At 44.2% G+C, this 23060-nt stretch overlaps 1 protein-coding gene across 16 annotated transcripts in view; it reads left to right on the plus strand.

Annotated features, from left to right (window-relative positions):
- Window positions 1-23060, plus strand: part of CALN1 (calneuron 1) — a 477883-nt gene that overhangs the window by 296000 nt on the left and 158823 nt on the right. For all 16 annotated transcript variants that reach the window (XM_082432419.1, XM_082432431.1, XM_082432434.1 and 13 more), the window contains one exon: window positions 11505-11617. In XM_082432419.1, the coding sequence (XP_082288545.1) occupies window positions 11505-11617 (113 nt within the window). The remainder of the gene's footprint in view (window positions 1-11504; window positions 11618-23060) is intronic.

Below are 23060 nucleotides of genomic sequence, written 5' to 3' on the forward strand. Positions count from 1 at the left end.
ATCCTACATTTATAAATGTTTCACAAATGTTTTGAGAAGTGTAGCCTTTGTTTGCCACAGCATTCAGTATATGGCTGATCATATAGTAATTGCAATTGTATTACTTAAATTATCATCTTTAAAGACAACACAGCCGAAAGGAAAGGGCAAATGCAGAGTCAAGATCAACCAGGGTTCAAATCTGGATTTTGTTACAATTAATGGCATAATCTTATACAGGTGACCTAATAAGGGAACCTCCACTATGCCTTAGTAAAATGGGGATGTCAATCTCTATCTTTCACTGTTGACGTGAGAAGTAAATGTGGCCCCTTAGGTAAAATATCTCAGCAGGGTGTTTGGCCTGCAGCTTGCCCTAATAAATGGCAACCATTATTAATTTTTGTCCACCTGATCTGCTACTGACTGATAGTATATCAAAATCTTTTCTCTCTCTGCTCAGGAAAATCTCTTGTTATTGTACATTTGAGTATTCTCATGTTTTTCCCCCTTGTGAAATTCAATTCTCCAATTTCTGCCTTTCATCTCTATCATCTTCTCTTTCATCATTTCATTTCTCTCTTATTTCCCTCTGTCTTTATTTAGAATAACTTAGGGCTATAGGTTATTCCTATAATTGTCTCTGCTGCTGCTGCAATGGCTACTTTTATTACTGCTACTGCAATTGCTCCCCTCCCCCCACATACTATGACATTATATTTTCCAAATAGCACTTATGTTTGCCTACATAAAATTAATATACTAATATACTACTGTTAAGTAACAGACAAAGGAGTATACCAAGTAGAAGCGTATAAGTAGCAAGTTCATAATGTGCAGATTTTGGCTTTCCCAGTACACAATGACCCCTCTTTTCTGCCCTTCTCAGCTCATGCACCCTCCCCTCCCTGTTTATTTATCATATTACATGCAGGCACTACTCTACTAATATATTTTGGACCTCATAACCCATACCAAAAAGTAAAAAGATAAGTATGGAGCTTGTGATACTTTTTCTGGCACCACGATGAGTGTTCTTGAGCATCCCTTGCCTTGCTCCCACCTTGGAGACTACTGTCCTAGACCATATCGAATTTCTCTGCTTTTGGCCTTTGTAGCACTTCCCCTTTTATAGTCGACACACACCCGTGATGCCTTGTTTTTCTCTCTTCCCAGCTGAACTCTAATTTCCTAGATGGCAGGGTTGATGTCCTCCACATTCATTCAGCATCCCCACACCTAGCACAATGGCTCTCACATAATGGCTTTGGGTACCTATTTGTTGGCTTGAGTTAGAAGTTGTAGTTTTCTGCCAATGGATCCCAAGTAGACCTTGACTTTGCTAGAACATTGTTGGTGTCCTCACATTTTCTCCTCACTGAAGCCAGGTCCCTCTTCCTTCCATTCATGTCTTGGTCTCTTGCCTTTCACCTCATCCTCATATGTCTGTACAACCTCTTGTTTGCATAGGGCTGTTTTCATCTGTCATAGTGAGAATATAAGCAGGTGTTCCTTAAGCTTTCTTCTCTTTCTAATAGTGAGTGGCTTTTGGGAGTAAATTTTTCTTTGGGTGTTCAGGATAATGTTTCTCTTCTCTTTTGGACTAATCCCAATTTTTTCCCTTAGTTTTCAGTTCTTAACGTGGAGACCTGGGTCTCAGCATTGGCCAACCATCAGCATGTGTGGGTGTCACTGACCACGTTCTTTTCCCACTTGGGTTTCAGAATATCCAGTTATGGGGTAGAAGTGTGCAGTACCTTGTGCAGTTTCTGGTGGCTAGTAAGTATTCAGTAAAAGAATACTGGACAGGGTTTGTTATTCTGCTTCCACTTGCCACTTCGGTAAATCTGAGAATTATGGTGAAAGAATCATGATCAAGAAGCATCATATTAAAAAATGATAATTCCCAACACTTATTACACCCTGGGTTCCTACTGTCTCTGCCCTGCTGAGGGCATGGAGACTGGAGCCTGCAGCGTGATGCTGGCCAGTGCTGGAACTTCTCCTCGTGTGATATGCTGGGGTTGTAGCTACAAATGGAGGTTGAAAGGGAGGTACCAGGGAAGGAGAGAAAAGGGATGACAAGAGATGAGGACAAGGTGCCAGACTTCCTAGCAGCCCAGGCACACACACTTGGGAGCTGGTTGCCTGGGTTTCTGGGTTTGCAGAGTCTGGGTCTCTGAGCTTGGGGAGGACTGGGTATGAGGCTCATGCCTCTTCCTACCACTTTTTGGCAGGTGCTGCAGCTCCTTTGCCAAGAGTGCAGCCTGCACAGACCACCAGTTTTATTTCTCCATCTGCTTCACCGAGGCTGTGGTTGATAAACATTTCCCCAGGGTTTTTTCAAGTGGTTGATGGGTAGCCTCAGCTTTTAGAACTTCTTTGATTTTTTGGTCTTTTTCTAGTTTCAAGGACTCTTTAACGGAAAGTTGAGTGAAGACACATTAGAAATTATCTTCATTCTTTTTTTACTTGATACATTTATACTGCAGTATGATGATCAGAGTAGCGTTAGCATGTCACATAATTATTTTCTTCTAATATTGGGAACAATTAAGATCTATTCTCTTAGCAAGTTTAATATTTATAATACAGTTTTGTTGGCTACAATCACTTAGTGTGTGTTAGATCTCCAGGACTTATTTCTCCACTAGTTGGAAGTCTGTACCCTTAAACAACATCATCCAACACATTAACCAAAAAAACCCGAACAATCTGATTTAAATACAGACAGAACAAAATAGATTTTTTTTTCCAAAGAAGACATCCAGATGGCCAGCAGGTCCATGAAAAGGTGCTCAGTATCCGTTCTTCTTAATCCTGAAGTCAAGATTATTCTGTAGTCACAGCATCCATTTCCTCATAACTTATTCCCTAATGTATTTCAGATCAGAAACTTTTAAGTCAAAACTATTCTCTGAAGTTTAGAAATGACCTTGCAGCTGTTGGAGCAGAAGATGAATTTGGTGCTAGTGAGATGCATGGTCTGTCTTGTCTTGACAGTTTCTCTTCCACGTGGATCCCTGAGGGAGACGCGTGCATAAGAGCAGTAGAAATAAGAAATAAAGTGCTCCTTTATATTCAGCCTTACTCGTGGCCTGTATCCCCATGTAGAAAATAAGAGAGGAGGTAGGATGGCTGGGCTTACGCAGAGCAGACCAGGCTTGGATGAACCTATAGCATTCATGAGAAACACAACCAGGGTGTGAGCCCCAGCTGTGAGCACAATCTTTGCACACCTCCTGAGAGCCAGCTCTGTTGATTAGCTCCTGCTCCTCTTTGGAGGAGAAGTGAGAGTGGGCAGTGGCAGTGCTAGGAGGTGCCACCAGCCTCCACCAACCCCCTTTCACCACCACTACCGCTCGACTTTCTCGTTCTACTGTGGTCAATTGCTGTTTCCCATTCAGAGGTAAAGTGGAAGTAAAAGCATTTTTTCTGTTACTATGGGTTATAGAATGGATGTAAAAACTCTGCTTCCTGTTCAGCTCTCATGGGAAACAGGCTTCCCGGGATGCTGAAGGCAGGTGCACTGCTTGGGGTTGTCTGGGCCTTGGTGACGCTTTGACTGACAGGGTGAGGATGGGGCGGTTCAGGAACTAGGAGGACTTGATGTATGTAAAGTTCTGTGCGCAGAAGCAGAGGTTGGAGAGGCTGTGCTTGTCCTTTCAGAAGAATGGCCAAGACGGGTTGCCGCACAGAGTCAAGCCTCTCGGATCTAGGAAGACTGTCCCTTGTGTCACCAGCCACTGTGAGGTCTATTATTAGGGACTCTGAACCACGAGAAGCCGTGCATCTATTCCTGTTCTAGGTGTAAATGTTGATGTCCCCAGATTTCTGTGGCCTTGGCTCGATGACTCATGACCTTAGAATGAAGGTAGAGGTGTGTGCAGAAAAGAGTTAACACAACAGGCTATCCTTTGAAAGTCCTGCTTGCAAGGTTAGCCCTCTGCTGGTGTCTGGGAGACTGGATTTGGGGAGGGTCCCCATCATTCCTAAAAGAAACAAGTGGCTCACTGTACCTAAACCATTGTACCTACAATATGGTTTATGTTTAAGCACCTGCTTTCCTTCTGGGAGTCTTGAATTTTAGTCCATGCCAGGGACAGATTGCCTACCTGACCACCCCCCAATAAATACCTGGGACAACGGGACTCTAATGAGCTCTGCTGCTGGACAGGATTTCACCTGTGTTGCCACTGGTCATTGCTGGCAGAATTAAGCATGTCCTCTTGACTCCACTGGGAGAGAATTCTGGAAACTTGTGCCTGGTTTCCTCCAGACTTCACCCCAGTCACCTCTTCTCTTCGATAATTGTGCTTTCTAATCTTTCATGGTAATAAATCATAGCTGTGAGTAGGACTATATGCTGAGTCCTGGGAATCTCTTAGTGAGCCGTTGAACTTGGGGGTGGGTCTTGAGATGCCTCCAATACATAGCCCAGGGATCCAGGGTGTGACCCCTCTAATATGTATCCCCCTCAAAGAGCTGTAGACCCCTTCCAACCAAGGTGCTGCTCCTGAGCCCCTTTTCTGTAAAAATTCAGGTGCTGCTGTTGGGACAAGGGCTTGGTTTTGGCCCCCCACCCCCCACCCAGGTTCAGTCATCATCCTTACAATGTCCCTTTCTCAGCCTTCATCCTACTGGGTCCCCTGTGGCATTCAACACTACTGGAGGCAAACTGCCAGCCCCTTACTGAATCTAGGTCTCCCCTGTTATCTAGGGCACCCCTCTCATGCTTGGTTCTCCTCTCAAACTCTTCCTTTCCAGTGCCTTTCTCCTGCCTCTTACATAGACTGTAACAGGATATCAAAATGGCACTCTTAAATCTCTATTTTACTTTCTTTTATTAAAAATTTTTTTTATTATTATTTTTTGGCTGCACCATGTGGCACGCAGTATCTTAGTTCCCTGACCAGAGATCCAACCCTTGCCCCCTGCATTGGGAGCACGAAGTCTTAACCACTGGACCACCAAGGAAGTCCCATAAGTCTCAATTTTAGGCTCTAACTCACAGGAACAGTGCAAAAAGTGCCAAGTTTCCCAAGAGCCCATTGTTCTTCCCTACCTTGATGTGTTAGTTAGTCGGGCTGCGGTAATAAAACGGCACAGCCTGGGTGGCTTAAACAACAGAAATTTTTCTCTCAGTTCCAGGGGCTGGAAATCCAAGATCAAGGTCCTGGCAGGGTTGGTTTCTGGTGGGAGCTCACTCTTTGGCTTGCAGATGGCCACCCTCTCGCTGTGTCCTCACATGGTCTTTCCTCTGTGCTTGCGCTCCTGGTGTCTCTTCCACGCCTTATAAGGGCACCAGTCCTATTGGATTAGGGCCCCACCCTTATGACCTCATTTAACCTTAATTACCTCCTCCAAGTCTTTGTCTCCAAATACAGTCACACTGTGTGTGGGGGGGAGTTAGGGCTTCAGCAGATGAATCTGGGCATAGTCCAGTCCCTAACACTTTATGAGAGGTTGAAGCATTAGGCAAAAGAATTTCACTGGATGGCGTTGGTGGTGGGTGATGCTCTTACTCCCCAGTTGGACCCTTTCCACTGACTCTGCATCGAGGACCAGCAGTGCTTATCTCGTCCTGTTCTCTTCCCATAGGAACACTCCATCCAGCTGCTCCAGCCACCCTCCATCCTTCCTGGGGTCCCCACGTTGTTCAGGGTGATCACCTCATCTCCCCTTTCAGCTCGTTAGAACCTTCCCTCCCTTGAGGGCTCACTGCCAAGCCATTGAGAATTTCCTAATTGGAGCCTTTGCTCCCAGCTTGGTGCTGCCCTAGCTCAGTGCTTCTAGGTAAGTCCCAGCTCCCACTTGATTCTGTCCCAGGTTTCGGACTGCAACCTCCCGGAAGGTAAGCCTGTGTCTATTCGTCTCTTTCTTGCCCCACCGTACATCGCCCGCTCCTCTGCTCCTTTGTAGGCATGCTTTTGGAATTGAGTCAGTTGATTTGAACGGAGTCTCAGGCAGACATTTCTTCTTCCTCCTAATCTGTCTCCTCATTACCCTTCTGAGCCCATCATTTTTTCTGTATATGCCTTTCCTTCCTTTTATTTTGCAGGGATTTTTACTGTTATTTTACCTCTTGGTGAAAGTTTCAGCTGGTTGGTCTTCACGAATGTTGTGCAGTCCTGGCCCTCCCTCGGCTTCCTGCCCTCGTTCAAGTTCATTACTCTGACTTACACAGCAGTGGGAAGCAATCAGACGCAGTCCCGGGCAGGTTAGCTTCCCGCGTGTCTTGCTAAGTGGATCATGATATTTGGAAGCTTGTGGAGGGGGACTGAGGCTCCGTAGGCGTGAATTTCATTCTTTCACTCTGCACTTACTTGCCTGTTCAAGATTCGTAAAACAATTTGACCAAATAAAGTTTTTGCATTCGGAATCCGCCGCATTCTGTGAAAGGTTGGGGAGTCTGGGAAGATACCCACTTTGTTTTTAGGGGACTGTGAATCCGGAATGCCAGCCTCGTGTCATGCTGCTAGGCCTGCACAGGCCTCATTCGTCAGACCAATTCTTTCTGGTGGAAGAGTATGCCTGGAGGGTTGTATGTGAGAGACCTGTGTCCTCAGAGTACTGACCATCCAAGGAGAATTACTGAGACCCTCACTGCCGGCAGAATGGCAATTTGGGGAACAAATAGCTTTCAGGCAGTGGTCATTTGCATTAATGCCCCTAAAGGCCATCCTCCCAAATTCCTACTAAATTTCTTCCCAAAGGCCCAGATAGGAAAACATATTAAACTCTCAGACTTTGAAGAGAGATATGAACCTGGGCTAGGAATTATGCTGGGGCCTCTGACACAGAGGGAGGCTTTGCAACGCGGGGATTAGCATCAGGGGTTCCAAGCTGATCCCTTTGCTGGTGCCTACTAGCTGCCCGGCCTTGACCTAGTTCCTTTTAACCTCTTCTTGCCGAAATTTTCTCAAGGGCAAAATGTGGAAGGGTGGAACCTATTCATAGTGTTGGGATAGAATCAAACAATAATATATGTAAGGCCTTGAGTTCAGTGTCCGGCATATCGCAAATGTTAAATCAGTATTTCCTATTACTTATTGGCACTCTCTTAAATGCTTAAGAAAGACCTCCAGCAGCTGACCTGAGACCCAAAAGAGCAACTTAGGTTTCAGTTTGCCTCTGTGTGCCAGGCAGCCGTAGCACTCCCCAGCCAGGGAACGCTGGGGTCAGAGGGAATAGTGTTCCGACAGAGCCACACATCGCCCGGCCTCCTGAGAGACAGCAAAAGCATAGGCAGACTGCTGGGTTTGGAATCCCAGCTCTGCTCCCCTGTGTGAGCTTCTGCAAGTTACTGAACCTCTCTGTGCTTCAGTTTTCTCATCTGTAAAATGGGCCGCTGGCAGCCTTAAATGAACTAGGGTGTGGCGATTTCTTTAAATGATGCCATGGCATGGTGACTGCTTAGTGTGTTAGATGTCAAGATCATCATCAGACTTCCCAGACCTTGCCTCGGCCTGGGGCTAGTCTCTGTTCAAGGGACTTAGGGAGAAACTGCTCTCTGAGATTGTATTCATCTCAGTTCTCCTGGAATGGATGCAGGGAGAGGGTGAGGACATGGGGGCCAGACTTCTGGGAACAGCATTGATAGCTTGTGGGGTGTTCCCAGTCCTATTTGTCCTTCAAACTAGGATCTGCTGAAGGCAGCTTTTCCTCAGTCTAAATCTGAATAGAACCTTGTACTGCTGGCAGGTCTGATGTCGAGCTGTGTATGTGAAAGGAGGAGTCTTTGTGTACTGAAGGTCTGCAGAAAATGTGCAATGTACACACATACTCAGGAGCCAGAGCTGAGAAGATCCCCAGAGAGATAGAGATAGGTGAGGGTGTCCCACCCTGATTATTTCTCCAACTGTGGGCCTGCAGGAATCTCCCTTGGCTCAATGATAGTTAAAAAAAAAAGGGGGGGGGTTGGGGGAGAATCACATTTTGACCAATAACAAACCTGAAGTTCCAAATGTCATCTGCTTAACAGCTAGAAGCAAATCCTCCTGTGAGCCAGACCTGTCCTCCAAGTAGCAGAAAGGCTCTACCAAGCCACCTGTGCACCAGCGCTACAGCTGGCACTGCCATGGGGTCCTGAGCACTGGCCCCCAACCCAAGCACTTCCCCTCTGGCCAAGGATGTGAGGAGTGAATAAGCTGCTCCCTTCCCTGAGGCCAGGATGTAGTTTGAAGCATCATTTCCGCTTGTCAGCTCTGGGTTTGCTGTTCTCAGCCAAGCGCACCATCCGTGAGCTCCCTGATGACTCTGACCAGAGTTCCGTGTGGACCCTTGAAACGCACCAGTTCCACACGCTGCTCTCCCATCACCAGGGGTGGCGGGGGAGCTTTTGGAGAGGTGGGTGGTCTCTCTCCTCCTACCTGGAAGGTAGATTGTTTAAAGACAGCCTCGTGCTGAGAAGCAGGTGTTTTGCTACGTCCTGTGGGCCCCCAACCCCATCCCATTCGACTCCCAGGGGAGAGTGGTGCCTACTACACTATGGGCAGGAGCTGGTGTGGCCCAGCTGGTGGACATATTTTCGTTAAGGTCTCATGAGGTCTCTTTTTTTTTTTTTACACCTTTATTGGAGTATAATTGCTTTACAATGTTGTGTTAGTTTCTGCTGCATAACAAAGTGAATGAGCTATACGTATACGTATATCCCCCTATCCCCTTCCGCTTGCGTCTCCCTCCCACCCTCCCTATCCCACCCGTCTAGGTGGTCACAAAGCACCGAGCTGATCTCCCTGTGCTATGCGGCTGCTTCCCACTAGCCATCCATTTTACATTTGGTAGTGTATACATGTCAATGCCACTCTCTCACTTTGTCCCAGCTTACCCTTCCCCCTCCCCATGTCCTCAAGTCCATTCTCTACTCATGAGGTCTTTGTAAAAAAAAAAATGATCCACACCCTCGAGCTTCTAAACTTTTATGAACTGTTGGACCTCGCCCTGGGTGACGGACACTTGGGATGAGGCCCACTGCTAATAGACCAACGTCCCAGAGAGAGGGCCCCGGAAGGAGAACCATAGTACCTGGGACATTGTCTAGTCCAGTGTTTCTTGAACTACTTCCTCTTCCTCCTCTTCTTCCTCCTCTTGTCCTGTCCCTCCTTCTTGACCTGTCACTCCCCCGCTCAGGTGCCTTTTAAGAAACTTGTTTCCCTAGTTGCCCTAACCCCATGGCATCTTATTATAATTGCACAGATACACTGTATGAATATCTGTTTATACACTGTGACATTAGGAGGGCCACAAACTATAATATCTAAGTTATCGTTGGTCCCCAGGAATCACTTTCCATCTCACGGAAGGTGGTGCTCTCTCTCTCTTGAGAATGCACCCTCCGGCCTGAGACTTTCTGGCCGTCCAGAACCAGCTTTGACTAGTGGGCGTGGCTGGGGGTTAGCGCGTGTATATAACAAGTGTGGTTGTCCGAGACTGGGAGCCTCGTGGTTCTCGCTCAGTAGGAACGCCAGCGAGACTGGGCCATTCTCATCTTCCTCCAGCTTCGAACTTTCCACTTTCACAAACGCTGGATGACTTATCTTTGGGCAAACATCTTGGTCTGCATTTAAGATCATTTCCTTGCTTTGTCTTTTTCTTTAAAAGTGAAGTTGTTAGGTACAAAAGAACCAGAATGTTACAGCATCTTGAATGCTGCTAGTCAACATCTGGATGAATATACCAGAGATGCGTCAGAGAGTCCATCTCTCATCTGCATCTCTGCCAGCACTGAGCAGTATTCTTCCTATAAGTATTTGCTCATTTGAAAGGCAAGATGCTAACTCATTGTCGCTTGAATTAGCCGTCTTATGATGACCAGCCAAGGTGAAATTTTAGATCCTTTCATCTTGCTGACAGGTGAGAGATACATCAATTTCCTCTCAGTAGTCCACTGACTGCCCCACCCTACTTGGTGGCTTAATCTTCCCTTTCCTACTGACTTGTCATGCTTACCCTGTCCTCTGGGAAGTTTTATCTACACTGGGATCTGTTCCTGGACTGTCTGTTCTGAATTACTGACGTCTTGATGTTGACGTCTGCTTGGCTTTTGGAAATAGGTTTCCAATGAAGGCTCTTGGAAGGCGATTGCGCTCCAGGAGTGGATTGATGTGTCTGCACTTTGGCAAACATGTATGCAGACACCTGGACTGTCCTCCCTGCCTGGGGCCAAGATGTGGTGAGCTCTTGGTGGAGACACCCTCCTGAGCCGTCCTAAGGGTGCAGAATGCCACATTGATGAGTCATTGAGGCTCAGACAATAGCCTGAAGGTCCAATTTTGTCTAATTTGGCTCAAGTTCACCTTTGGTCAGTGTCAGCTCTAGTATGAAAGATCCAATGCATGTTGAACTGAGCAAAGGAAAAACAAGCAAGAGACGTCATTCATTCTCTAAGTGCATATTGAGCACCTACCGTGGTGTCAGATATAAAGAAGTTTCAGACTGGGTCCCTGGCCTTGCAGAGCTCACAATCCAGGTGGGAGATAGGTGTGCAAATTAGTGGCTGAGATATAGGGTGATCTGTTCTAAATAGATGCACACTAAATTAGTAGAAGGGACAGAAGAAAGTGCCCAACTCTGTCTAGTGAGATAAGGAAGGGTCAGGAAAAATACAAAAAGAGAACATGATATTTAAGCTCCATTGTATAGAACAAGTTAGAGATCACCAGGTAGACAGATGGGGAAGGGCATCCCGGATGGAGGGAACAGCATGTACAGAAGTATGGAGCTCTGAAAGAGCATGGCATTTTGTGCAGAGGTGGGAAGCAAAGCGTGTCAAAAGGAATAGTGGGACTTGAATACCATCCTGAGGTGGTTTCCTTATTTTTGGTCAAAGATGCCTTTGAAGTTTATAAAGCACGGTCAGATATGCTTTGGGGAAAAAAGCACGGTCACATATGCTTTGGGGAAAAAAGCACGGTCACATATGCTTTGCGGAAATAAACTCAACTGTCTGGAAGAGAGCGTGGAGGGGAAAGTATGAGGGCAAAAGCCATTTTACTAGTAACATTGTAATTATAACTAGGAACATTCATTCTTGGAAGCATTTTCCCACCACAGTCTTTTTGGAAATGGACTAGCAATTAGATTTACAAAAAAGGTAGAGCAGCCACAGGTATTTAAGAAGTGAAATCAGTAAGACTTGATGACTAAATTTATGTGTGATTGACAAGGATGAAGGAAGAGATAGGGATGAAGATGTGATTTCTCTCCTGTACAGCTGGGCAATTTGGGGTCCAGGTACAGCAGGTGTGAAGTTGTGGCCATTTAAGTGGGAGGTGTTGGTTGGGCATTTAGACACAGATACTGACAAATGATTAGGAATATGTGTTATTAGAGGTACTAACAGTTGCCAATTTCTTGTATTTCTTTTGGTATTTTAAGAATGAAGCCCAATTTTCAGAAATGGTTTCAGCTCTTCATTGATTGGGGTCATGCCATGGAGAAAAGCATGGAGATGTTTATTTCATTGGGTACCGTAGGTCAATTTCAGCTACTTTTCAACTCGTATTTATATCTTCTCCTTCCAGGGGATGGTCAAGTGGATTTTGATGAATTCATGACAATTCTTGGCCCCAAACTGGTGTCTTCAGAAGGTCGCGATGGTTTTCTTGGAAACACAATAGACAGCATATTCTGGCAGGTGAGTAAGAATTTTTTGAAAAATTAAGTTTGACAGTAAACATGTGTCTGGGTCTAACATTTGACTGTGAATTCTTGAGCTTCTGTTAAGCACGTGAAGCTCCCTTCTGGGCTTGAGTGACATACATTCCTTGAACTGGACATCTAAGTTGAGATCCATACTAGGACCCCTGAACAAAGAGTCAAAACTACTCATTTAAGGCTTGGAAGAGTGAAATATCTCCCTATTTTCCCTTATATCAAAAATAGTTTTACATTTTGGAGAAATGAGATTCCTCCGCTTCTGATTCACAAAAGACTTTTTCCTGGGGACACTTAGAAAGGACATATTGGTATTACCTGAGCCCACTCTGTCCCTGGTTCCAGCAGATCCATTGCTGGGAGGATGGCATGGTTGCCTTGTGTGTTTGGATCCTAGCAATACTCTTAAGAGGACAGAATGGTTTTATCTAAAAATTTGCATTTGATGCTTCTCAATTTGCTTCTATTTCTATCTTGTAAAATCTCTTAGGAAATTCCAAATAATACCTTCAAATTATTAATGTGCTATGAATCATTTCTCTATATTAGTTCTTTAGTCTTAAAATGTGACTATTATTTTGTGACTATGGAATTTGGGGAATGACTCATCAATAATTATTTTAAAAAATTAGGGACTCCCCTGGCGGTCCAGTGGTTGGGACTCCGTGCTTCCACTGCAGGGGGCGCGGGTTCAATCCCTGGTCAGGGAAGTGGGATCACGCATGCTGCGCAGCGTAGCCAAAAAGAAGAAAAAAGAAAAAAAAATTGAGTTAATTTGTCAAGTTAAATTGAATTATTGTTTAAACATGTAAAATACCATTCAAACACGGTGTGGTTTCTTTAATTTCTTGATGCGTTTTTTTCCTTAACCAAAGATACTTCTCTGTATCTCTAGATAAGGATTGCAGTTGACATGTATCTCTAGTCTTATTCTGCTACCCATCTTGCATATAACCAACAAGTACTTAGTAAGGACTTGTTACTGGCCCTGTAGTCTAACAGTCACTATGGGTTTTACAAAAGATGCTTAAGACACAGTCCTGGCTATTTAAGAATTTGGTTGGGGAAACACAACTAAGAGAGAAAACAAAGAGTAATTAATTGGCTTGATGGTTACTAGACTGTAATCTCCTTGCAGCCAGGGACTTCATTGTTGTGGTGCCCTCAGCAGTTAGCCCATGTACTCAGCAGACCCTCAATAACTTTTTTTAAAATAAAATGAATAGAAGTTCAAGAAAGGAGACACATGTGGTCTTGAGAGGTCAGATAAGTCTTCAGGAAATGGGGGTACTTGCTTCAAACCTTGAAATAGGTGGGGGATTAAGTGAGAAAAGAAAGAAAAGAGAGCATCCCCAGCCTGTCACAGTGAGAGTTTGAAAAAAGGTGGAGGCAATGAGCACAGGAAAGTCATTGACCATGAGGAAGATATGGTTGAAAGGGAAAGAGCTCAGGACCCACTGGCAGAGTGGATTTAGAGCCTGAGGAAAGAAGGGTTGAGATGACTGACTTCAAGTTTCCCAAGTGGCTACTACTGCCAGGAATACGATCATGGGGAAAAGACGTCTTTGTGGAGTTGAATTCTAAATTGGACACGTTGAGGGTCAGTCCCCAAGGAAAGTCTGTGCACAGCTGAAATCAAGGATGGATCATGGGCGAGAGGCCAGGGCTGGGAACCCAGATTTGGGATTCGTCAGAGCTAGTGGGTGAAATTATAGTCAAGGATGTGCTCAACAAGGGAAGTCGTATACCTGAAGATGACCAGAGAGACAGGACCTGGTCCTGGAGGATATCCAGGGCAGGGGAGAGTGAGACATGGCGTCTGACCTCCACCCTGCTGATACCCATCAGGAGAACATCATCCCCCTGTGGTTATGATCAGCCCTGACTCTCCCTAGAGAAGGACCTCCATGACCCTACTTGCCACATGATCAGAATATTTCAGCGCTCCGGTAACTTTTGATGTGGAAAGATAGACGGGTAGACTCCCCTGGCCAAAATCAAAAGTGAGCACATAGTGGGACTTCCCTGGGGATCCAGTGGTTAAGACTGCATGCTTCCAATACAGGGGGCACGGGTTCGATCCCTGGTCGGGGAACTAAGATCCTGCATGCCGCACAGTGCAGCAAAAAAAAAAAAAAAAAAAAAAAAAAAGTGAGCATATAGTTAAGAAGATGGAGAAACATTATTTCCCACCTGGCATCTTGCAGCCCATACAGATGTACTCTGTTTGAGCATCTGGGAGTTGCTTCTTTTCTCGGTTTCTCTTCTTCCCTGCGCTCCTGTATTGCCCCCTCTGAATGCTTTCTACCCTTTGCCTCTGCCTTCAGGGCCCACTCAAGCCTAGAAGGATGCTGCAAGCCCTTCCAGGCTCTAAGCATTCTTCCTAGCCCCGATCCTGAAGGGGAAGGAGCTGCAGGTACTTAATTATACCGTAAGTGGAGGCCTCACGTCTGCCAGATTCTTCCCAGTAGAGCATCTACATGAGGAAATATTTCTTTTGTAATATATTGATTGCCTCTTGCATAATTGGGACATGCTACTATGCTCATGAAGTCTCTGTGTTTTGCCTTACCAAAGACCCTCCCCCTCACCCAGGGTGATAAGTGGGATGGGAAAAAGAGAATAAAAGGGGAAAATTCAATTCTGAAATATCTAAATGAATGTGGGACCGCATGGACTGGTGGCTGTGACTTCCTCTCCTGCTGCTGCTCACCCAGCTCAGACTTGGACGACTAGCAAAGGAGAAAGACCATCAACCCCTTCTTGATAGTCAGCCTCCTCTGCTGCCTGCCCCCCGTCTGCCCCTTCAGTGACAGTGTGAGAACACTGTACTCAGAACACCCAGAGCATCTGGTCCTTCCTGGAAAAAAAGCTCATATTCCCAGCACTTGAGTGATTTTTCAGGTTTAAAAGAAAGCTCCGTGTGTGCACAGGTGTACGTGTGCACGTGCATCTGTGTTTACTTTGCATGTGTCTTTGTGTGTGTTTACTTTGCTGCCGTGGTTGAAGATGGTCTAGAAGAGGAGCAGCAGAAAGGCAGCTTTCTGCCTCTGAATTTCCAGGCAGGAGATTTTGATATCAGGAGTTACTGATATTCTAGAAAGGAGAAGACCATCCATTTGAGACACTGACAAGGCTTCCTGGGAGGGACAAAATCAGTTTCCTGTGGAAACAGACATGATGGTACACTTGGAAGGCCATATTAGTGATCTATGGCTGCATAATATGTTACACCAAAAGCTAGTGACATAAAACAGTAAATATTTACTATCTCACTGTTTCTGTGGGTCAGGAATTCAGTAGCAGCTTAGCTGGGTGGTTCTGGCTCAGGGTGTCTGATGAGGTTGCAGTCAAAATGCTGGCTGGGGCTGTGATCATCTGAAGGCTTGACTGGGGCTGGAGAACGTGCTCTCAGGTGCTCGCCCATGTGGCTGGCAAGGCGATGCTGGCTGTTGGCAGGAGGCCTCAGGTCCTTGCCACACGGACCTCTCCGTGGTGCTGCTTGAGTGTCCTCGTGACATGGCAGCTGGCTTCCAGAAAAACAAATGATCCAAGAGAGTACAAGGCAGAAGCTGTCATGTCTTTTATGACCTAGCACTGGAAGTCAAACTCCATCATTTCTACAATATCCTATTGGTTGACACAGGTCATCCCATTCAGTGGGGAGAGGACTACCTCCCGGTGATTACCCAGAGGCAGGGGTCACTGGGGACCACCTTGGAGACTGGCTACCACAAAGGGGGATGATTCTGTAATTGGGCTTCAACTTCTGAGCTGACATTGCTGCCACAGCCTTTCATTTTCCCTAGGCTTTGGTTTCTTCCTACCTTAGAGGAAAACTGTGACCATGGCTGTTCTCTGTGTTCTGAGAAGTGATCCCACCAGGCCCTAGGCTCACCTTGCTAATTAAATCTGCTCTCAGTGCTCGCTCCTTACTGGCATTCTAGTCGACAGTGCCACGGGTAAAATAAAATCAAATGGGATTCTGCAAAAACAGCTATTTACCGGTTGGCGCTCATCCCAAAAGTTTTGAGCCTCTGGCTCTTTGTGAGAAATTGGTATCAGTGAGGGTGGAATGTAATTGGCTACTAATGCAGCCTCCTTTCCAAAGAGGCTGGTCTGAGGGCTACGAGCCAGAGTCTCCATCCTCCCAGGATACTCAGTCCTCTGGGCGTGAGGCTCACAGATTTCTTGGTAGCCACTTCAGAACCTCTCTCTTATGTAGCAAATAATAACTTGTGAAATTCTTATTGCCTTCTTTCCCATCACTCATCAAAGTCCTGTGTGTTGGCTGTGACCGCTGTGATGTAGTTGAGCAGGGCTTGTGAAATTATTTTTGAAATCAGCCTTAGGACTTGGTATATGTTAATGGTAGAGAGGAGGGGAGGGAGGGGCTGAGGGGGCCAGGCTCAGGATGGGCGGGGAGGGCTTTCATGCTCATTGCTTCAGGTCCATTGCAATCGCAGAGGAGCAGGTCCTCAAAGTCACTTTGTCCCGCCCGTCACTCGCACCACACACCATGAGGCCACTTGTGCCCAAGAATGTGTCTTTAATGCAACAAATGCTCCCGGCTGGCGGAGCATCTGCATCTCAGGTTCACCTGAGTCCCCACAGCAGCCCTTCATCTTTTCTCCTCCTTGACTTCCAGTACCGTGCACAGCTGGGTTCCGCTGTGAGCTTGCAGACAGCACACAATGGCAAAGGAAATGACAAGCATCACGGGAGATCATGCAGCTCTGCTGATCTATCCTAGGTCCAGCCAACACTTCCGTTACACTCTCCTCCCTCTGAAGAAAGAGAGAGATGAGTCCTGCCCTTAGCTAGGAGAGGAGCCAGTGATGTCGGCTTCTTGACTCACATTTTTATCTTATTCACAATCCAACTTCATTCATTAAGACTTGACTCAGAGTTTCTGACTTAAGAAATGAAACATTAATATTTAAGCAAATGGATCTGTTCACTGGATGGTGCTGGATGTGTGGGAACGGATCTGGGGCTGGAGATCGAGAACTAAGAAACTCACAGGGCTGCCTGGTCTTTGTCTGTGCTCCAGAGTACCCTTCGCTTGCCCATATGCAAGCAGGTCATTATCATAGCTAGTTTATCTCACAGCTATGTGCAATGTCCAAGACACTGAAAGTTATCCTAACATAAAAGTGCCTGGGGCACCCGTCCCCGGATATGGTCCAGATCAAGGCCTGCTTGCCACCCTGACTTCACCCACGGGCCTGCTTAACATCCTTTCTGGCTGTCCATTCCTCCCCCACTGGTGGGATAAGACACAGCTGGGGAAATACAATACCTGCAGCTGCTCCCCAGGTACCTCTCCATGCTTGGCCGCTGTCCCTCCATCCCAAATTCTTACTCTGGCCTCATGTCTTTTCTGGTTTGGTCCTAGAGTCTTGATCTCTGTTCCATGCTCTGATCCGGAAGCCAATCCTCCCCAGCCCAGGTCCCAGGCTTTAGCTTGGGACATTTCATGTGCTGGTTCCAGGGCCATGGCTGAGATGCACAGGGAGCTCGGTTTAAAATTCTTGACTCGGGACCTCCCTGGCAGTCCAGTAGTTAAGACTTCACCTTCCAATGCAGGGGGTGCAGGTTCGATCCCTGGTTGGGGAACTAAGATCCCACATGCCTCAGGGCCAAAAAACAAAAACATAAAACAGAAGCAATATTGTAACAAATTCAATAAAGACTTTTAAAAAATGGTCCATATCAAAAAAAAAATCTGTAAAATTCTTGACTCAGTTCAGAATACTTGACATTCCATGTTCACAACACAGGAAAGAAACATTACACAGAGCTCCAGGTACAGTATGATTCCAAATCTGTTATGCATAAAAGAACTGGAAAGAAATATATCAGAACAGTGACAGTGATGTTTCATGTGATAGGATGATGAGTGATCACATCCTTCTGTATTTTTCAAAAGCTTGGCAATGGGCATGCATTACTTCTATAATCAGAAAAAGAAAATTAAAGGGAAGAAAATAGAGTCCCCAGCTAGTCAAATATTTATTAAATACCTACAGTGTTTTCATCTGTGAAACTGTAGATTACCTGTCCCGTGAGGTCGACTGTGGATAAAATTTGCAGGGAAAGCAAATGAAACAGAAGAAATCATATTCATTCGTATGAGGTATTTGTTGCACGGGGCCAAGACCTAGAAAATTCCAGGACTTTGACTTCTGTTCTTTGAAGGATAACTTGCATTCTAGCAGGCAGAGTCTGTCCTCACAACCAATCTGGCACCAACAGGATGGTCCTCCCCCCAATATTTTGTCAACGTGCCACTCTGTCAGAGTTTGCTGTTGTTAATCATCTCATGGAAACTAAATAGCTTTCAGCAGCCATGCCCATCATAAGGCCTGTTAGACTGACAGCGAACATTTGAATCCCCAAAGCGATTTTACTGCTTGTGAAATATGGAGCATGGAAAACATTAGTGTCTCAAAGTGGGTCTCAAGTGGGTCTCAAAGTGTGGTTCCTGAACCAGCCACATCAGCATCACCTGGGACTCGTTAGAAATGCAAATTCCTGGATCCCACCCCAGAAACACTGAACCAGAAACTCCAGGGTGGGGCCAGCTTCCGGGAGTTCAATATGCCCTCCAGGTGACTCTGATGCTCTCTCAAGTCTGAGAGCCGCTGAGATTTCAGTGATCCTGGCATATGGGGCAGGCATCTGGTCAGGCTTACTACTCAGACCTTGGTAATTTGGGTTTTTCTTTTATTTATCCATATTCATAAGCGTCATTGGTCTTTAGTCTATATGACAGTGTATGTTTCAACTGTTTTTAAAAGATGGAGGAATTACATGTCAACATATAACTAATTTTCTAAGCAGGAAATGCCTAAGCATTAAAGCAATGGAAGAATCATAAATAAAAACTATTAAGTTGAAAGAATATTTCAAAAAGTAATAGGAAAAATACAGCAATTAATAGACGAAGGTATATGTGAAGAGCATTTCTAAAAAATATGAAAACCTCTAGATATGACAATAGAAAAATGGGATAAGGAATAACAGACAATTGATACTTTAAACAAACATACTAAAACAATTTTCAGCCTCACTAGAAATCTAAGGAATATAAACTAAAATAGTAATTGGATAACAGTTTTCACCTATCAGGTTGGAAAAAAATAAAACATATGATAATAGTACTGTCAAGAGTAAGATAAAATGGGCAAACTCATATACTACTGGTAGAAATGTACATGGTAAAACTTTTCTGAAAACTATTTGGTGATCAACTTAGCTACAACTTTTCCAATGTTAAACCCTTTAATTAAAAATAATTCTACATCTAAGACTGCATATGAAATTAGTCAGAGATGTAGAAAAATGCACTTACAAAGATGGAATATTGTACAATTATTTAAAATAATATTTTCACTTTACAGTCTAGAGATTTAATTTATAGTATAATTACATTGCTGTTCTACATCTATTATATATCCATGTATATTCATACAGAGACAAAAACTGGGGAAAATGTAATAATTCTTTTCTTTTTAACATCTTTATTGGAGTATAATTGCTTTACATTGTTGTATTAGTTTCTGCTGTATAACAAAGTGAATCAGCTATATGTATACATATATCCCCATATCTCCTCCCTCTTACGTCTCCCACCCACCCTCCCTATCCCACCCCTCTAGGTGGATACAAAGCACCGAGCTCATCTCCCTGTGCTATGTGGCTCTTCCCACTAGCTATCTATTTTACACTTGGTAGTGCATATACATCAAAGCCACTCTCTCACTTTGTCCCAGCTTACCCTTCCCTCTCCCCGTGTCCTCAAGTCCATTCTCTATGTCTGCGTCTTTATTCCTGTCCTGCCCCTAGGTCCTTCAGAACCATTTTTTTTTTTTTAGATTCCATATATATGTGTTAGCATACGGTATTTGTTTTTCTCTTTCTGACTTACTTCACTCTGTATGACAGGCTCTAGGTCCATCCACCTCACTACAAATAACTCAATTTCATTTCTTTTTATGGCTGAGTAATATTCCATTGTATATATGTGCCACATCTTCTTTATCCATTCATCTGTCGATGGACACTTAGGTTGCTTCCGTGTCCTGGCTACTGTAAATAGTACTGCAGTGAACACTGTGGTACATGATTCTTTTTGAATTATGGTTTTGTCAGGGTATATGCCCAGTAGTGGGGTTGCTGGGTCGTATGCTAGTTCTATTTTTAGTTTTTTAAGGAACCTCCATACTGTTCTCCATCGTGGCTGTATCAATTTACATTCCCACCAACTGTGCAAGAGGGTTCCCTTTTCTCCGCACCCTCTCCAGCATTTGTTGTTTGTAGATTTTTTGATGATGGCCATTCTGACTGGTGTGAGATGATATCTCATTGTAGTTTTGATTTGCATTTCTCTAATGATTAATGATGTTGAGCATTCTTTCATGTGTTTGCTGGCAATCTGTATATCTTCTTTGGAGAAATGTCTATTTAGGTCTTCTGCCCATTTTTGGATTGGGCTGTTTGTTTTTTTTATATTGAGCTGCATGAGCTGCTTGTATATTTTGAAGATTAATCCTTTGTCAGTTGCTCCGTTTGCAAATATTTTCTCCCATTCTGAGGGTTGTCTTTTCGTCTTGTTTATGGTTTCCTTTGCTGTGCAAAAGCTTTTAAGTTTCATTAGGTCCCATTTGTTTATTTTTGTTTTTATTTCCATTTCTCTAGGAGGTGGGTCAAAAAGGATCTTGCTGTGATTTATGTCATAGAGTGTTCTGCCTATGTTTTCCTCTAAGAGCTTTATACTGTTTGGCCTTACGTTTAGGTCTTTAATCCATTTTGAGTTTACTTTTGTGTATGGTGTTAGGAAGTGTTCTAATTTCATTCTTTTACGCGTAGCTGTCCAGTGGGAAAATGTAATAATTCTGACGCTACTAATTATTATGGATTGGAATAAAGGTGAATGTAAATTTTCTTTGTCCTTGTATGTATTTTCCAAAATTTCTGCAATTAGGCCATCGGATCTATTCTGTTATTATTCAGCAAAGTTAACGAAATCTCAAATTAACAAAATCACATTGTAAAACAACTGTTTTCAGTGGCAAAAAAAAGTGATTGGATTTTCTAATACACTTGCCCACTGTTATGGGAAATAAAGCACAAGCTTTACATGAGAGTACACAAGCATCTAGTCAGAACGGCAACCGCCAGCTGCCAGGAGGAAAGGAATTCAGGCTGAAGCCCCTGAGAGGCAGCCGTCCCCCAAAGCAGCTAGGTGGCCCCTTGTTGTAGAAGCCACAGGATGCCCGAGGCTGGCTGCAGCCTCCCACTGTATCAGTTACCTTATATCCATTTAGTATGCCGAAAACGTACCCTTTAGAAGAATGTCTGAATTGATTTCATAATCAGAAAAAAAAAGTTGAAAGTAATTTTAAATATCATTTCTAAATAATTTCATGATGAGTCTGTGGCTGGGTTGGGTTGACAAGTTACCTCAGCCGAAAAGAGGAAAACGGCACCGGTCATATTATCAGGAAAGTCCTGGCACCAGTAACTTAATTCTCATGTCCAGTGAAACCTTCCCAAGTTTTATGTAAAGTTATTTTCTTTTATTCGATCTCTACTTACCCTTAAGGATCTAACACACAGGGTTTATATGTAATATGTATATACTGTAGACCTCAGAAAAGCATACATTTTCATGAAAAGATACCTAAATGGGGACTGATTCTATCAACGGTAGAATCTTGCATTCAAGTTCAGAGGGAGCAGGGAAAGGCACAAGGCAGGCGTGAAGCCGGTGGGGACCTCTTGCGGTCAGGCAAATGAATCCTCTAAAACCCACAAGTGGCACCCAAGGGCAGGCTTCTGAAGGGGACAAGGGTCTCCTGTGCTTCAGGGGTGGTGTCCTGGTGGCACTTTTTTTTAAAAACCATTTTTCTTGAGTTATGATTGACATAGAAAAAGCTGTACATGTTTAATGTACACAACTCAAAGAGTTTGGGGATAACTATACACCTGTGAAACCATCACTACCATCAAGGCCATAAACATATCCATTTCCCCCTGAAGATTTCTCTTACCTTATTATTATTGTTGTTGTTGTTGTTATTTGTGTGTGGTAAGAACACTTAACATAAGATCTACCGTCTCAGCAAATTTTAAGTGTACAATATTGTTAGCTATAGGCACTATGCTGTATAATAGATCTCCAGAACTTTTCTTATGTTGGCCTGAAATAAACAGACTGCCAGATATTTCTCCAGCAAAGGTGGGTTTATTTGGGATCAGGATCAGCAGAGAATTGTAATTCAGGGGCTGCAACCATGGTGAGCCACGTGCAAATCCCCCCACGGCAAGGGAAGGAGACGCTTTGATAGAGAGGAAAAGGAAGTTGGGAGGGCTATAGTAAACAAAGGGTCCAGGGCTTTTCTTGCCAGGAAATGAGTCTTCTTGGGCTCTGCTATCATCGCAGGGCATGAGAGCTCCCCCTTCTGGTCTCCCAACTCTACTTAATTGAGGTTCCTGTTTATTTTTTACAACTGAAACTTTGTACCCTTTGACCATCACCTCTCCACCTCTATTCCCAGCCCCTGGCAACCACCATACCACTGCCTGTTTCTATGAGTTTGACGAATTTAGATTCTACACGTAAGTGATATCATACAGTATTTGCTAGACACACCTTCTGACCATGGCTCCAATGATTTTGATGCCACAGGACCGAGTTTCTGAGGTTCACAGATGCACCAGGGTGGCAGGGAGAAGTGACCACAGTAACTCTTCCATCTGGTCCAAGCTCCTGGCCCTCCCTCGGCTATGCACTGAGCTGTAGACCCCATGCTTGCTTGTTGCAGTACCACTGTCTTTTTTTTTTTTTCCTATTTTTACTATTGCAAATAGGAATTTTTCATTGCATGTTTCTAACCACTTTCTGCCAGTATAGTGGAAAGCAGTTTTGGGGATTCTGGCTTTTATCTAGCTTCCTTACTGAATTCACTCATGAGAGAATTAGCAAATTCTCACTACAGAATTAGAGATTTTCTTAGGTTCTCTATGTCTGCTGTGACTTTGTCCACAAATTGCAGTGATTTTGTTTCCTCCTTTCTGGCAGTGTCTATCTTAGTTCCATTTGTATTGACTGAAACCTGTTTATTAGTAATACACAAGAAGGGTGAAATGTGATATTAGGAAATTGACATCTTACTTACCAATAGTTTTTTAAATTGTGAATATATGATAGCTTTTACCAAATGTCCTTTTAATCTCTAATAAGAGGATCATGTGATTATTCTTGTTTTCACTTACCGATATGATTTAATGATTACTAAATTCCCTAATTTACATTCCTAGGATTTACATTTGCTGTTATGGCAGGTCATTTTCTTAATATAATTTAAATTTCTAGTGTAATTTAAAACTTTGATTTGCCATCAATTTTGATTTTT

The sequence above is a fragment of the Balaenoptera physalus genome, assembly GCF_965194825.1.
Source record: "Balaenoptera physalus genome assembly, chromosome: 16".
Taxonomy (NCBI): domain Eukaryota; kingdom Metazoa; phylum Chordata; class Mammalia; order Artiodactyla; family Balaenopteridae; genus Balaenoptera; species Balaenoptera physalus.